Raw genomic sequence first — 14,861 nt, 5'->3', positions numbered from 1 at the left:
TTAACATTGTGGTCATAAAAGATGTTTGATATGATTTCAGTTTTCTTAAATTGAATGAGGCTTACTTTGTGGCCCAGCATGTGATTAATTCTGAAGAACATTCTATGTACACTTAGTATATTCTGCTGCTCTTGTATGGAATTCTCTATACATATCAGTTAAGTCTGTATTGTCTCATGTGTCATTTAAGACCTGTGTTTCCTTATTGATTTTCTTTCTGGATGATCTGTTCATTGATGAAAGTGGGGTGTTATTTATAAAGTTCCCACTATTACTGTGTTACTACTGATTTCTTCTTTTGTGGCTAGTAGTTTTTGCCTTATATTTTGCAATACTCCTATATTGGGTACGTGTATATTTGCAATTGTTATATTTTCTTAGATCGATTGTTTGATCATCATGTGATATCCTTCTTTGTTTCTTGTAAACAGTCTTTAAAGTCTGTTTTGTTTCATATGAATATTGCTACTTCAGGCTTGTTTTGATTTCCATTTGCATGGAGTATATTTTTACATACCCCACTTTCAGTCAGTATCTGTCCCTAGAATTGAAGTGGGTTTCTTGTAGACAGCATACATGCAGGTCTTGTTTTTGTATCCACTCAGCCAATCTGTCTTTTGGTTGGAGCATTTACATTTAAGGTAATTATAGATACTTGTGTTATTGCCATTTTGTTAATCGTTTTGGATTTATTTTGTAGGTCCATTTTCTTCCCTTCCTCTTTTATTCTTTTGTGATTTGATGACTGACTTTAGCATTGTATTTGGATTTCTTTTTCATTTTTGTTTTGTATATCTAATGTAGATTTTTGGTTTGAAGTTACCATGAGGTTTTGATATAGCAATCTATATATAAACAAAATTGCTTTTTAAGTTGCTGTTCTCTTAATTTCAAATGCATTTCCAATATTCTGCATTTGTACTCTTCTCATGATTACTGATTTTGTTATATTTGTGTTTGGATGATTTTCTGCCTTTATGTTTACCTTTACTGATGAGATTGTCTATTCATTATTTTCTTGTTTTTAGTTGTGGCCTTTTCTTTTCTTACTGGAGAATGTCCCTTAGCATTTGTTGCAAAACTGGTCTGGTGGTTCTGAAGTTTCTTTTCTTCTATTTTTCTGTAAAGCTTTTGATTTCTCTGTGAATTCCAAGTTAGAGCCTTCCTTGGTAGAGTATTTTTGTTTTTAGGTTCTTCTCTTTCATCACTTTAAATATATTGTGCCAATCCCTTCTGGTCTGTAGAGTTTCTGCTGAAAAAAATCAGCTGATATCATTATGAAAATTCACTTGTATGTTGTGTTGCTTTCCCTTGTTAATTTTATTATTTTCTCTTTGGTTTTAATTTTTGTTGACTTGATTACCATGTCTCTCAGCATGTTTCTCTTTGGGTTTTTCCTGCCTGGAACTCTGTACTTCCTGGACTTGGGTTTATGTTTCCTTTCCTATGTTAGGGAAGTTTTCAGCTGTCATCTCTTCAGGTTTTTTCTCAGGTCCTTTCTGTCTCTTTTCTCATTTTGACCCTGCCATACTGAGAATAGTGGTGCATTTAATGTTGTCCCAGAGGTCTCTGAGACTGTCCTTATTTCTGTAAAATCTTTTTTGTTGATTCTGTTCTGCAGCAGTGGTTTCCACCATTTAATCTTCTAGCTCACTTGTTTTTCTGCTTTGTGTATTCTGCTATTGATTCCTTATAGTGTTTTTCATTTCAGTTATTATTCATCTCCATTTGTTTGTTCTTTAGGTCTTCTAGCACTTTGTTAAACATTTCTTGTATCTTCTCAATATGTGCCTTTCTTTCCCCAATATTTTGGATCATCTTTACTATCATTACTCTGATTTTTTTTTTTTTTCCTGGTGGATAGCCTGCCTTCAGTTCACTTGATTGTTCTTCTGGAGTTTCATCTTGTCCCTTCATCTTGGACACATTTCTTCTGCTGTTTCATTATGTGTAACTTTCTATGATTGTAGTGCTCATTCCTCAGGCTGCAAGGTTATAGTTGTTCTTGCTTCTGCTGCCTGCCTGGTGGATAAGGCTGGTCTAAGGGGCCTGTGCTGGCTTCTGGAGGGAGGAACTGGTTCCTGCCCACTGGTGATCGGAGCTTGGCCTTGTCCTGGTGGACAGGGCCATGTCAAGGGCTATGTTTATTGAGCAGCTGTGGGGTCAGGAAGACTTTAGTCAGCCTCCCTTCTGAGGAGTGGGGCTGTTTTCCCACCCTGTTGGTCGTTTGGTCTGAATCATTTCAGCCTTAAGCCTGTTGGGTGGGCCAGGTTTTGGTGAAAAAATGGTGACCTTCTGGAGGGCTCTTGCCAATGAGTACTCTTCAGAACTACTGCCACCAGTATCTTTCTCACTGCAGAAAGCCTACCCCATCCCACCCCCGAACCTCTGCTGGAGACCCTTCAATTCCAGCAGGTAAATCTGCCTCAGGCTTTTATGAACTCACTGCCTTTTCTCCCGGGGCCTTGTGCACATGAAATCTTGTGCATGCCCACTAAGAGTAGAGTTTCTGTTTTTTTCTCAGACCTGTGGAATTCTTTTGATCAAATCCTACTGTTCTCCAAAGCCAGATATTCTGAGGATTCTTCTTTTTGATCAAGGCGTCCAGCCTGGGCTGCCTGATGTGGGTGTTGGAAATTTAACCCTGTGGTAGAACTTCTGTGATATAGCTATTTTCTAGTTTGTGTGTCTCCCACCTGGCAGATGTGGGGTTTGACTATTGTGATTGCACCCCTTCTATCTTCTCATTGTGGCTTTTTCTTTATCTTTGGATACAGAATATATATATAGACTCTAGTGTTTTGGTTTTCTTCTCAGTGGTTGTTCAGCAGTTCTTTGTAGTTTTGGTATTTGGTGGGTGGGGGAGAACTCAAGTCCTTCTACTCTGCCATCATGTTTATACCTCCCTAAGCACCATTTTAGTAACTAGTGTTTTTTATTTTCTTGATAGCAATATGTTCTCTCTTATTCACTAAACTCTTACATATAAAGGTATATTACTTAGCTATACTTTATGTTTTACTAATCTTTTATTCTATTTTGCCAGGATTATATTTTAGCTTTATAGATTTTAATATGTATGTAATCCATCCTCATTAATTGCCTTTAAAAAACTTATACGACAAAAAACTTACATGTTTTTACTTGTTTGTTAACCTAGTTACACTTAAAATAGGATAATTTCAAGTTACAACAACTTGCCATTAGGATTTAACTATTAAACCTGTTAGAAAATAATTCATCCTCCCTATACCAAAATATGAAATAATAGTTTTTTTAAAACAAATTTTTAAATATTTCAGTAAAGTGGTATAGCTTATGTAAGGTTGTACATTCTGTGCTTTGCAAATGTTTATTATACATCTCCTATGTTTCAAGAGTGTAATGGGAGTTAAAAAAGTTAAACTATTGAAAGGTTGTTGTTGAATCATGTGCAGACATCGGGATTCTTGGCCCCCGGAGGAGAAGAATTCAATCCGGGGCCAGAGATGAGGCTTGATTGCTCAGAGCTTTTGTGTAATAAAGTTTTATTAAAGTATAAAGGAGATAGAGAAAGCTTCTGACATAGGCATCAGAAGGGGCAGAAAGAGTACCCCCTTGCTAGTGTTAGCAATGAAGTTATATACTCTCCAATGAATCCAAAGAATGTCTGGAGGTTGTAAAGACCTCACCAGACCTACTCCCATAATTTACATTTTAAGATAACAGAATTAGCCAGAAGGTTTAATCCAGAGACTGTTCTCAGGCAGGACACATTATTGTTATATAATCCTAAGGAATGTAGAGAAGGAAAAAAAAGCTTGTCCTTTCTTCCTCCTTGAGAATTCCAGACCCCTCTCTCCTTGGGGACCCCTAGACTCCTTATCAACCTGCCTAGGAGATGACTCACTATCACTGAGGCATTGTCTAGAAGGATTTCAGGTAAAGAAACTGAAAAAAGTTGAGGATTAGCCAAGGGGAATACGCACTGTATAGTACTTATGTATAAAGATCATGAATCCCTGAAAAGTGATAAGTTTCCAGGAAAGGGGTTATGTTTCAACTGAGTTTTAGAGACTGAGAGGCAGTTAGCTGGATAAAGAAAGAGATAACTTGTTTTAGGGGAAAGAAACTGAAAATGCAAAGACTCACATTTAAAAGAGTATGGGATGAAAACTAAATGGCAAAAATTTACTTGTGGTCAAAGTATAGGATGTGAATCAGGACTGGTGAGCCATAATTTACAGTAGACAAAGATCTTATTTTCTCAAGTGGGCAATGGGTAAAATCAGTGGGTTTTTAAAAAAGAATGGAGAGGATCATATTTGTATTTTAGAAAGGTTTTAAAGGTGATAAGAAAGGAGTCAAAGTGAACAAAATTCGTTAATTGATAATTAATAAAAATATGTATCCAGGGAAAATATGAGTGAACACTGAATGAAACAATGAATTAAAAGTTAATGAATTACTACAGTTAGCAGCCGAAAAATAATAACTTTGGTAAGATTACCCTAATTCAGTCAGATGATTGATATAGAAACCAGTTAGAATGGGGGACTATTTCAAAATACTGATATACGAAATCAGACTTAATGTCATTGTTTCCGAAACTAGCTATTGCTAGTTAGTAGGAAATACCATAATGCTGTTATTTGATGTGTTAGTTATTTATTCATTTGCTATCTATTTGATTAATCATAACAGTTTTCCATGTGGTTTGACTTGTTTTCAGGGTATAATACTATAATTCTGAAAAATAAAAACTTTGTATTTTATCTTTCAGCATTTATGTTCTTTATTTCTCTTTTACTCTATTGGTTAGGATTTATGGAAATAAATTAAAATATTGTAGTGGACATTTTTGCCTTTTAATAACAGGGATGCCTTAATATTTTACACTTAAGTTGATTCTGAAAGACATTTTTCAGCATATGAAAATTAACTCATTCCAGGCTAAGTAGGTTAAAAATTATTTGGAAGGTTTTGAAATTTTATCAAATAGCTTGTATGCTCCTACTTAAATGCAGATATGTGTTTTATGATCAGTTGATGTCATTTTATAGTCGTCAATGATTTTTATTTATTTATTTATTTATTTTTTCGTCAATGATTTTTAAATCATGCTTTTGAAAAAAGTCTTCATGGCTATGATATATTATTCTTCTGATACAGTGCTGAATTTTATTTTCTGTATTTTGTGAAGTATTTAAAATATTTATGGCCATATTGCTTTATTACTTTATATTGTGCCTACTGTGCTTTGTATTCAAAGATATAACCATAGGATAGTGTAAAATCTTCAAAATATTACACAAAAATATTTAGTTATGTTAACTGGTTCATATTTAATGGGTCAAGAAAACAAACAATTTCAGATTTTTATCAATAAAAATCACCATTGAATTACATGTCCTCAAGCAAATCTTCCTCTTTCTGGGACTCATCTATGAAAATAAGGGGTCTCGGATACAAAAAATGTAAGGTCACTCCAGTTCTAGCTTTCTGCAAACTTGTATTCATATGGAAATCCCTTTGGCTTTATGCTAAAAAACAGTAACACTGTGTAAGTTAGAAATGGACCATGCTATGATGACCCTTGAAAATGTAGACTTGAGTTTCAAAAAGAAACAAAAAATTTGAAAAATCACAAGTCCATCGTTCATCTACTTGGGCCCATGAGCAGTTGAAACTGAGAAATACTGACTTGGTGATTTTATCCTAAGTTATACTGGAGAACCATGGACCAAACATCCCTCCCTGTTTTGTTCAATTTACTTGAAACGTTGAATCCAAAGGGCAGAAGATGGGGAATCAGAAGACTTGGATTTATACCACTCTGTCATTTGGTGGTTTGGGGATCTTAAGTAATTTAACACCTTCAGGCATCAGATTTCTTATTTGCAAGGTGAAATATACTTAATCTTTTAGTTCTAAAGTTCTATGATATGAGAAGCAATAAATAATCCCATAATAAAAATGCCTTTAATTTATATAGTTACCTGGGGTTTACTTTCACATATATTGATCTTAATTGAGCCTCTTCACAAAGTTTGGAGGCAAAAAGCAAAATATTAGTGACTTTATTTCAGAGTTAGGTCTAGACTCCAGACCATTTGTAGTTTGCCCAGTGTGCTTAGCAAGTGGCAGAGTCCTGGCTGGAGCCTAGGCATTCTGATACTTCAATTGTTCTTTTCTTTTTATGACACACTGTCTTTCGTTAAGCTCTGTAATCACCCTTTTATACTTTTCAAGCATTCTGGCACATTTTCCAACTCTTTAAATTGCAGGGACCAGCTATCCTTCTTCCCTTGGGGTTCATTTATAATTTTAAACTATAGAACATTAACACTTGGTTCATGTATATGTTTAAATGATTTCTTGAAAAGTACTCCATCTAACATTTATTCCTTCTTTTCCTGATTCTCTTTCAGATAGCAGTTCTGTGGATGAAAAGGTTTTAAATCATACTTTTTCTTCCCTCCTGAGGGATCTTGTCTTTTTGTACATGTTTGTTTGTGACATATTAGACCTGTTTTGGTTCTTCTGTTTTAGTTGTGAACTGTGCATGTTATCCCAGCTTTCCATTCATTGGTTGTCCTTTAAGTGTGCCCCAATCTGTTGCTTTTATGAAGAGATTACACCTTGCCAGCTTTGCTTACTATAGCTTACACTTGCCAACCTAGGGGTCTGCTACGGTCAAACGCAGCATCTGTTGTTAAGTCTGGCAAATCATGATCCCTCTGACTGATTCATGATCTTCACTGCACATACCAAGTTTTAAGGGCAAATGGTATTGGAATATGATATTTTCCTTGACTCTGCCAGTGCTTTTGTTTGAATGCTGACAGCTAATTTCAAAACCTCTACCCATAAAACCACAGTAGCTTTGACTTGGAGCTGACCCTGCTTAGCATCTGTCATACTAGGTGTTACGTGTATAGTGCAGTTGACGCGTGTTCCCAATTCACGTGTACATAGCTATAGAATGCTAAAAGTCTGTTTCTTTTGTTTCTCTCCATTTTCATTTAAGGCTCGGATAGTAAGTGGCAATGATTTGGATGCTTCCAAATTCTCTGCACTACAGGCGTTTGGTGGGTGAGTACACTCATAACCTTCCTAATTCATTCCATTCATCAATGTTTCTTGGCTGTGCTCTCAACATAGGTATTTTGAGTGCAGAATCTTTCATGATGGTATAATTAGCTTGCCTTGCTGTTGCTTTCTTCTTGCAGTAAAATAGTTTTATAGTGCTTTTTAAAAAGTATATAGATTTGTGTATATTTAAGTTTAATTATGAATAAATATATCTGTATATAAAGAAGAAAATTGAAATCACCTAGCCAGAATAGATCATTCCATAGACAAAACATAACGATATAATTTTAATTACTAGTACAGTTAATACAGTGTTTTGATCTGCTTGTTTGCACTTAATGATGTTTGCATGAGAATATATTTCTGTTTCAATAAGTCAGTCAATGTAATCATTTTCTGCAATTGCATTTTATGGGTGTATAAAAGTATTTAAAATGTGACCACAAAATAATGTGTTAATTATATTTTCTATTTAGTTATATCAATTATATTTTCTAAATAAAACACTTAAACAACAAAGATCTGCTTTAATGTCCCTAAAGATACAATTTGGCTCATGTGTTGTTAGGCCTTTTTCTGTGTGCTTGCATATACATACATATATCTATATCTATATGTTGTATATATTTTTATAGAATAATAGTTTCATATATCCCTGTACATTGAACATAAATGCCAACATATGGCCATTCTATAAATAAGCAATAATTTAGTGTTGATTTAATAGTGGGTATCATTATAGTTGTTTCATAAATAATGACTCATTTGTTCCTTACAATGGCTCTATGAGGTAAGTACTATTTTGACCATCATTTTATACATGAGGAAATGATATATATATAGCAGTTTAAAAAAAACAAAAGACCTTTCTCTCCGTACAGCTAGTAAAGTAGCAAAGTGAGTGTTCAAACCCAGTTAGTTCCAGAATCTGTGATCTTAATCACTAATACTATCCTTTATCTTCAACTTGTAGGTTTCTTTTTCCTTACCTTTTCTTTTTTACTACTTGACAACACATTAGTACCTTGGAAAACTTTCCACTTCCATTATTTATACATAATGGAAATATTTCAAAACCTTTGTGTAATATTTGTTCATTCTTCTATTAATTTTTCCAGGATATTTCTAAGCATCATCATTGTAAATGATACTAGAACAGATGTATAATCAGTTTTCAAAGTGTAGTGTGTGGGCCAAAGCTTATGCACAGTATAGATAAATTGTTTTTTAAGTATTGCAATTTGAACACATCTGTGTATAATAGAAATAGAAGCAAAATTTAGATATATGTTTTAGGTTGGGGCAAAGAAATAGTTTCAGTTATGTTTTATAGTATTTTCATTCCTTTAAAATGAATCTTGTTAAATAACATCCACATGCTATTTACTGTAACCCATATGAAAATTTTTGTTTCGATTTTAAAGCTCCTACATAGTAAAATCATTTTTATTTGGATTTTTCAAATAAGTAACTAAGATATTTGTTATATATACAGACTTTTTGATGCCCTTTAAATACATGAGGAATTGCATTTATACTGGAATATCACAGTAATTTAAATATATTATGAAAACCAACTGTGGCAAAAGCTCACTATGGATTAGTTATAGAAAATTCAGGTAGTAAATGGATTATCCTCTCCCCACTAAATCATATATACTTTCTTTAGTTACTAAAAAGTGACAGTGTGACACATCAAGTAGAAGTATTTATCTTAGAAAATAAGTTGAATTTCAATTTAATTTTGGAAAAAACATTGTATGTCATGGTCTTAAAGGCTTATCTGAGTTTATCATATTACAGTTCTTACAGTTCTTACCTCCCTGTGGCATTCATCACTTAATAACAACTTGCCTTCCTATCTCATGTCTGAACATGGACTTTTTTCATTGTCAGTGCAAAAGAGTTAATCTACCTAAATCTTTTGTTAAGTGTATGTTGTGTAAATGTCTAGCTACAATAGGTCATCTTTGCATTTTGATCCTTTCCACATTATTTTTCCAGAAACTTCTCCTTCATAGACTTAGCAAGGGATTTTGCAATTATGGCAGTATGGGAAAGGGGTGATAATTTTTAGTCATCAGAAAGAGAATTTTCTGTTACCTGAAAGTAGATTCCTCCCGAAGAACTTGAAGAATACATTTAAATGCAAATTTTCAGTCAAACTGTCTTCCAGAAATATTTGTTTCTTATTTTACTTTCCCTATAAGTATTTAAATATATATTTTAATAAAGCAAATTCTATAATTTGCTTAATTATAATTCTCAATATTAAAATTTCTATTGTCCTGGGAAACTGAGACTGGAGCAGACTTTGAAAACAGGGAGTCGTTGCTGTTTCATGACAAGGGTGCTGCATCCTTCACCCCTCTGCCTTCAGCATTCCTAGTCAGTTCCGAGCCGGACCACAGCCTTCCTTCCCTCTCACATCTCAAGTGTCAATAAAAGCACAGTCTATATACAGTGAAGCCAGGTAACGTAGTTAACAATACTGCTAATTTCTGCTCATCTCTCTCTACAGTTCCTGTAAGTGTTGCTGGAAAAGACATGCCAAAGTTTTATTTTTCCTATCTGTCACAGTATAATTCAGACAGGTTCTGGGAGAGAGAAAAGATGGACAGAAAAAGAGAGAAGGATGTAAAGATGCTTGTTTCAGTGAAGTTATACATTTAACATTTTACATTATAGTACTTTTTGAGTTTGGTAGCTTTTGTCATAATGTAAGCTAAGGGTCTTACCAAGATACAAAAATACAAGACCTATTGGGAGAAAACCATCTCAGATAAAGTGGAGAAACAATAGGGGTAGGCAGGAAGTGCCTTGAACCATGATGCAGGTCTGATACCCTGGGAAGAGAGAAGAAGGAAGGAAAACTAGGCATGAGGAGCCTTAAACCGACTGCAGTGAAACTGATGAGACTACAGTGAAGTGTCAGTTAGTGGGGAGTCCCAGAAAACAGGCTGGCTGTGAGAGGAGTCCCACCTTGAGCATCCATGGCTGGTCTGTTATGCCCGTTCATTGGGTGGCAGCAGCTTGGGGAGAGAGTGGCCTGGGTAAATGAATGCTGCAGTTGGTTCTGGAGGTGTGCTAACTGAAGTCTGTCAACCAGCTACTCCTAGAAGATTTCTCTGAGGAACATCTGAGTGATACATGCCCGTGGCTGCCTGGCATCTGATAATTTGACAGTATTTGAATGTCAGTTTGATGCCACTTCTTTAATCAGTGACAGTGAATGAAGGCACGTAAGTACCTTCATGAATCACTTTCTGAGTTAGGCTGCCACTCCCTTGGGGCTTTAACTGCATTACTTAAGTTTGCTTTTCCCTGGATGTTTGTAGCCAGTTTTATTTTTAATTTTTTTGAAGTTTAGTTGATTTACAATGTGTGTGTTTCAGGTGCACAAGAAAGCGAATCAGTTGTGCATATGCATATAGTAGTTTTATTCATTGCATACTGGGGAGCATTTCAAGGCCTCTCTCTGTAATTTTTTCTTCCTAGTCTAGAGGGACCAGTTGTGTCTCCATCAAAATTCAGGAAAGTCTATAAAACAGTGATGAGGGTAGTGGGGAAACATGTAGTTTGAGAGAAGAGAGACTCATAATTTTTGTTCCCTTCTTTCTTCAGTCACTAAAGTTATCGTGATAGTTCTCATGGAAATAAGTTCTCTGAATCTATGGTAAGAGAGATTTATATTCTGTCTGTGCTTCTGAGCTATGCTATAGCCACTCTCCTTAACCCCAGGAAATTGGTGATTACTTTCCAACCACTACTAGGATTATTGAACCTGTTAGAAAAGAGGTGATGTTGAAAGAGGTAAGAAAAAGAGAAAATGGAGACATACTATTGAAGAGCAGTATCTTCTCTATATGTCAAATAGAAAAAGATTAGCTTCTGTGTTGACCTCCCTTTCAAACAGATAAAATTGCTAAATATATATACACACACACACACACACATATATATATATATATATGAAATAAGTGCCGAGATTTCCAAGGTTCAATTATTGCCATGAACAAATAACTTAGTGAATGTGAGCAAGTCAATCATTAGTCAGAATTCTGAAGAGTTCTTTTGTATTTAAGTTTACCTTGATTAAAGTCATGATTTTTGTTGTAGTTGTTACACCAGACACAAACAGATTGTAAAATATATGGATATAACAGGTTTAATATACTGTTTCATGTTTGTCATAGTTCTCACATTGCTTTTATATTCTCTATAAAGTTTAGGATCCTATATTCTGTCCTCATGCCTTCTTCCCCACTGCTAGTCTTGACCTCCATGTTTCATCTGGTGTGAAATCAGTCACTTAACACAGAAGCTAAGATTGTTCTTACTCTTAAGGAGCTTTTAACCCATCTTGTCTCATAGCAGCAGTCTTTACCCTGGTAATGGATAACTTTTTTTTTTTTTTTCCTATCTAGCCCATAAATTAAATTCTTCTGTGCCCCCTCAGGTAATTTCCTTTCTGCTAAAGAAAAAGGCCAGAAATTCTCCTAAGCCTGGACAACAGTTCTTTCCACTGCTATAAACCCTTCACTGGGTTGGTGGTTCATCATGCATAAACATCCTTGCACGCTGTCAACCAGGTTTACCAAGTACCAAGAAAATGACAGCCTTCACATAACTTTGCTTCACTCACAATAGCAAATCACTCTTTAGGGCAAAATAGAAGCCTTTTTCTTTCACTTTCCAATTATTTGTTTTCATGGAAAAACTCCTTTTCCTCCCAGGGGATTTGGTAGAGGAGAGCACTATAGATTTAGGGAGACCTGAGTTAAGATTAGGGACTGTTAATTGTTATATGGGTTATCAGATGCAAACGTATCTACTTCCATAATTCATAGTTGTACAACAGTTCAATCACCATGCCTATACTTTTTTCAACTTAGATTGCCATCAGCCTCATTTTAGTTTTCAATACATTTTATCTAGGCAATTACAAGGTTATCTTCTAACTGATCTTCCTGCATCAATTTATTCTTCCACATTAATTCTAGTCTATATGTTGTTAAAGACTAATCTTCTTAAAGTGAAAGTGGCTCAGTCATGTCCGACTCTTTGTGACCCCATGGACTGTTAGTCTATCAAATTCTCCAGGCCAGAATACTGGAGTGGGTAGTCTTCCCCTTGTCCAGGGGATCTTCCCAATCCAGGGATCAAACCCAGGTCTCCCGCATTACAAGTGGATTCTTTACCAGGCGAGCCACAAGGGAAGCCCATTTCCTTAAAGCACAGTCCTTTTCTACTGAAATATGTCTAATGTGTCCTCATTTCTGCAATATAAAGTTGGCTGTTTGTACATGGCTTTGAGTGTCCTTCCTGATTTCTGTTTCTCTCTTTTTACAACAAAGTAGTATTACTCCCTTTTCTATGTTCTTCCATGTCATTCCTATAACATATATTAATTTCTTAAGTTACATAACCTTTACAAGATTCATATCCTTGATGACTTGATTTTAAGCTCTCTAAAGGCACAGAGTCGGTCTTTTGTTATTTGTGTTTCCTTTTATAAAGTTTATGGTAGTGTCTTGCCCTTTTAGGACCTCATTCATAAGTTCATTTTGGTTTAGAATGACAGTCTCTTAGATCATTGGTTAGAATTATTTTTTAAGAGACTTGGGTCTACCATATTTTAAGAAAAAATATTCTTGAAATAACTGTGGATTGAGGAGGAGACACATATGAGAAGTACTTTTTAAAAGAAACTTAAACATCTCTCAAACTTAATGTTACTGAGCTCTTAACAGGAAAAGAAAATCACGAGGCAGTTTTTCTCATAGAAGATATAACCCCAGTTGGTTAGGAGGTTGCTTTGCTTTGGATTATGAATCTTCTTTTCTATTTTGGAGTAATGTTTAAAGATTCTGCTGAGAAAATTTATACAATAATCCTACTCTAATTATTCTAAGATAAATTTTATCCTTTCTATCAGAAAACCTCACCTCTTTAGAACACTCTAGATATAAATTCACACTGTGTTAAAGATTTCCTCTAGTAAACTCCATACTTGAAAGGAAAATGTTTATGATTAATCACTGAATAATCTTTTTCACCCTGTTCTTTATACAAGTAATAAAGGGAGTCATCTTGCTCAGTCCATTATAGAATGAATGAAACCTGGCATCTCGTAACTCACGTCAGACATAGTCATGACAGTGTGTAGTTATATCAGCTAGAAAATAATCTTATGTGAGGCTGGGGTCCTCTAGTGCTCAGCACTCTGCCTGCAGTCCTCCTGCCAAGCAGACACATTATATTTTATAAGCAAGATCTAGCCTAGACAGAGAACCTCTTAGCTAGGAAAGCTGATATCAGTAAGGCTATCAACTTTCTAAAACTCATTTATCAAAAAATGATTACTAAGCCATTATTTTCCTGTGGCAAAAACAAAGCAAAAGAAAACCACCACCAAAAAAAAAAAAAGAGAGAAAACCCCTGCCTATCTAACTTCGGCCTACCACCAGCTGTCAGTTTCCTAGTTTATGTTGAGCTGAAATTAGATTCGTAAATTCCTTAATATCGCCATTGAGAAGATCTTGGTTATTAGACTCGTAAATTTCTTAATATCGCCATTTTTATGTTAGCCACAAAGCCCAGCCACTAGGCCGACTCCTTCAATGTATGGAAAACCACCAGGTTTAACTACAAAACACCAGGACCACATCCTTAGACTCTGTTAATAGGACATATATGTTAACATAACGTCTGTGGAAGGAAGATTTGTTACTGACTGCAGTCTGAACCAGATTTATAGATACCATAGTTTTCTTGGAGTAAATTATAAATAATTTCTTCCAGGTGTATTTTTTCCTACTTAGATGTTGGCACATAATTCATAGAACTCATTTACAGGATTAAGAAAATGAAATTGTTACCTCATTACTACTAGCTTATAGTTCACAAAATTAGAGATTGACAGCTGTTTCTTCTGGCCTAGTTTGTAGCTTAACATTTTTTCTGACTCAGTAGTAGACTACAAACGCAGAAGGACACTCAATCCAGGGATACTGTGTAAGACTCTCAAATCTGGTAATGATTTTAGTGAAAAGATTCCTCCATCCACAAAAGACCTGATGTCCACTCTAAATGAGACCATTTTCTGTGGTGATAAAGCAGTGCAGAGAGTATTCCTCAGCCAGATTATATTTCTATTATTAAGTTGTTCATAAGAATATACAACTTCAGGATCATGCTGGGTTGCAGGGTTTCACTGAAACATCACATAGCTTTCTCTGTGGCTCAACGGGTAAAGAATTCACCTGCCATTCAGGAGACACAGGAGATGTAGGTTCAATCCCTGGGTCAGGAAGATACCCTGGAGGAGGAAATGACAGCCCCCTCAAGTATTCTTGCCTGGGGAATCCCATGGATAGAGGAGCCTGCTGGTTTACAATCTATGGGGTTGCAAAGAATCGGACACAACTGAGCAATAATATTAGAATATATACTCATCATATAAAGGCCACTCTCTCTGCTTTTTAAGAAAGATAGGTTTACATTTCTGATTGAGAAGATGCTTATGGTCCTTCATCCATATCAGCCCTGGATGCAGCCCTTCATTCAAGGGAAGGAAACCATAGCCACTACCAACTCTGAAACTTTCCTTTCCATAATTGTTTCACACAGTACTGGTTGGCTCCTCAGGAAGGGCCTGCTTTCCCTTTTATCTTTCGGTGACTGCCAGTCAAAAATATACCCAACAAGAAGTCTGTCTTTCCCTAGTTTCTGAAAGCCCAATCCCAGCTCACTGTACTTGAGATGGTCTTTAAATAAATCCCGGA

At 35.4% G+C, this 14,861-nt stretch overlaps 1 protein-coding gene across 1 annotated transcript in view; it reads left to right on the top strand.

Moving 5' to 3' along the window:
• The window catches only part of UNC13C (unc-13 homolog C), a 685,158-nt gene that overhangs the window by 160,908 nt on the left and 509,389 nt on the right, over positions 1–14,861 (top strand). The window contains 2 exon segments of the mRNA NM_001206460.1: positions 6,411–6,433; positions 7,010–7,074. Of these exon segments, the coding sequence (NP_001193389.1) occupies positions 6,411–6,433; positions 7,010–7,074 (88 nt within the window).

The sequence above is a fragment of the Bos taurus genome, chromosome 10 (assembly GCF_002263795.3).
Source record: "Bos taurus isolate L1 Dominette 01449 registration number 42190680 breed Hereford chromosome 10, ARS-UCD2.0, whole genome shotgun sequence".
NCBI classification, from domain to species: domain Eukaryota; kingdom Metazoa; phylum Chordata; class Mammalia; order Artiodactyla; family Bovidae; genus Bos; species Bos taurus.
This window is presented reverse-complemented; position numbering and strand designations above follow the sequence as displayed.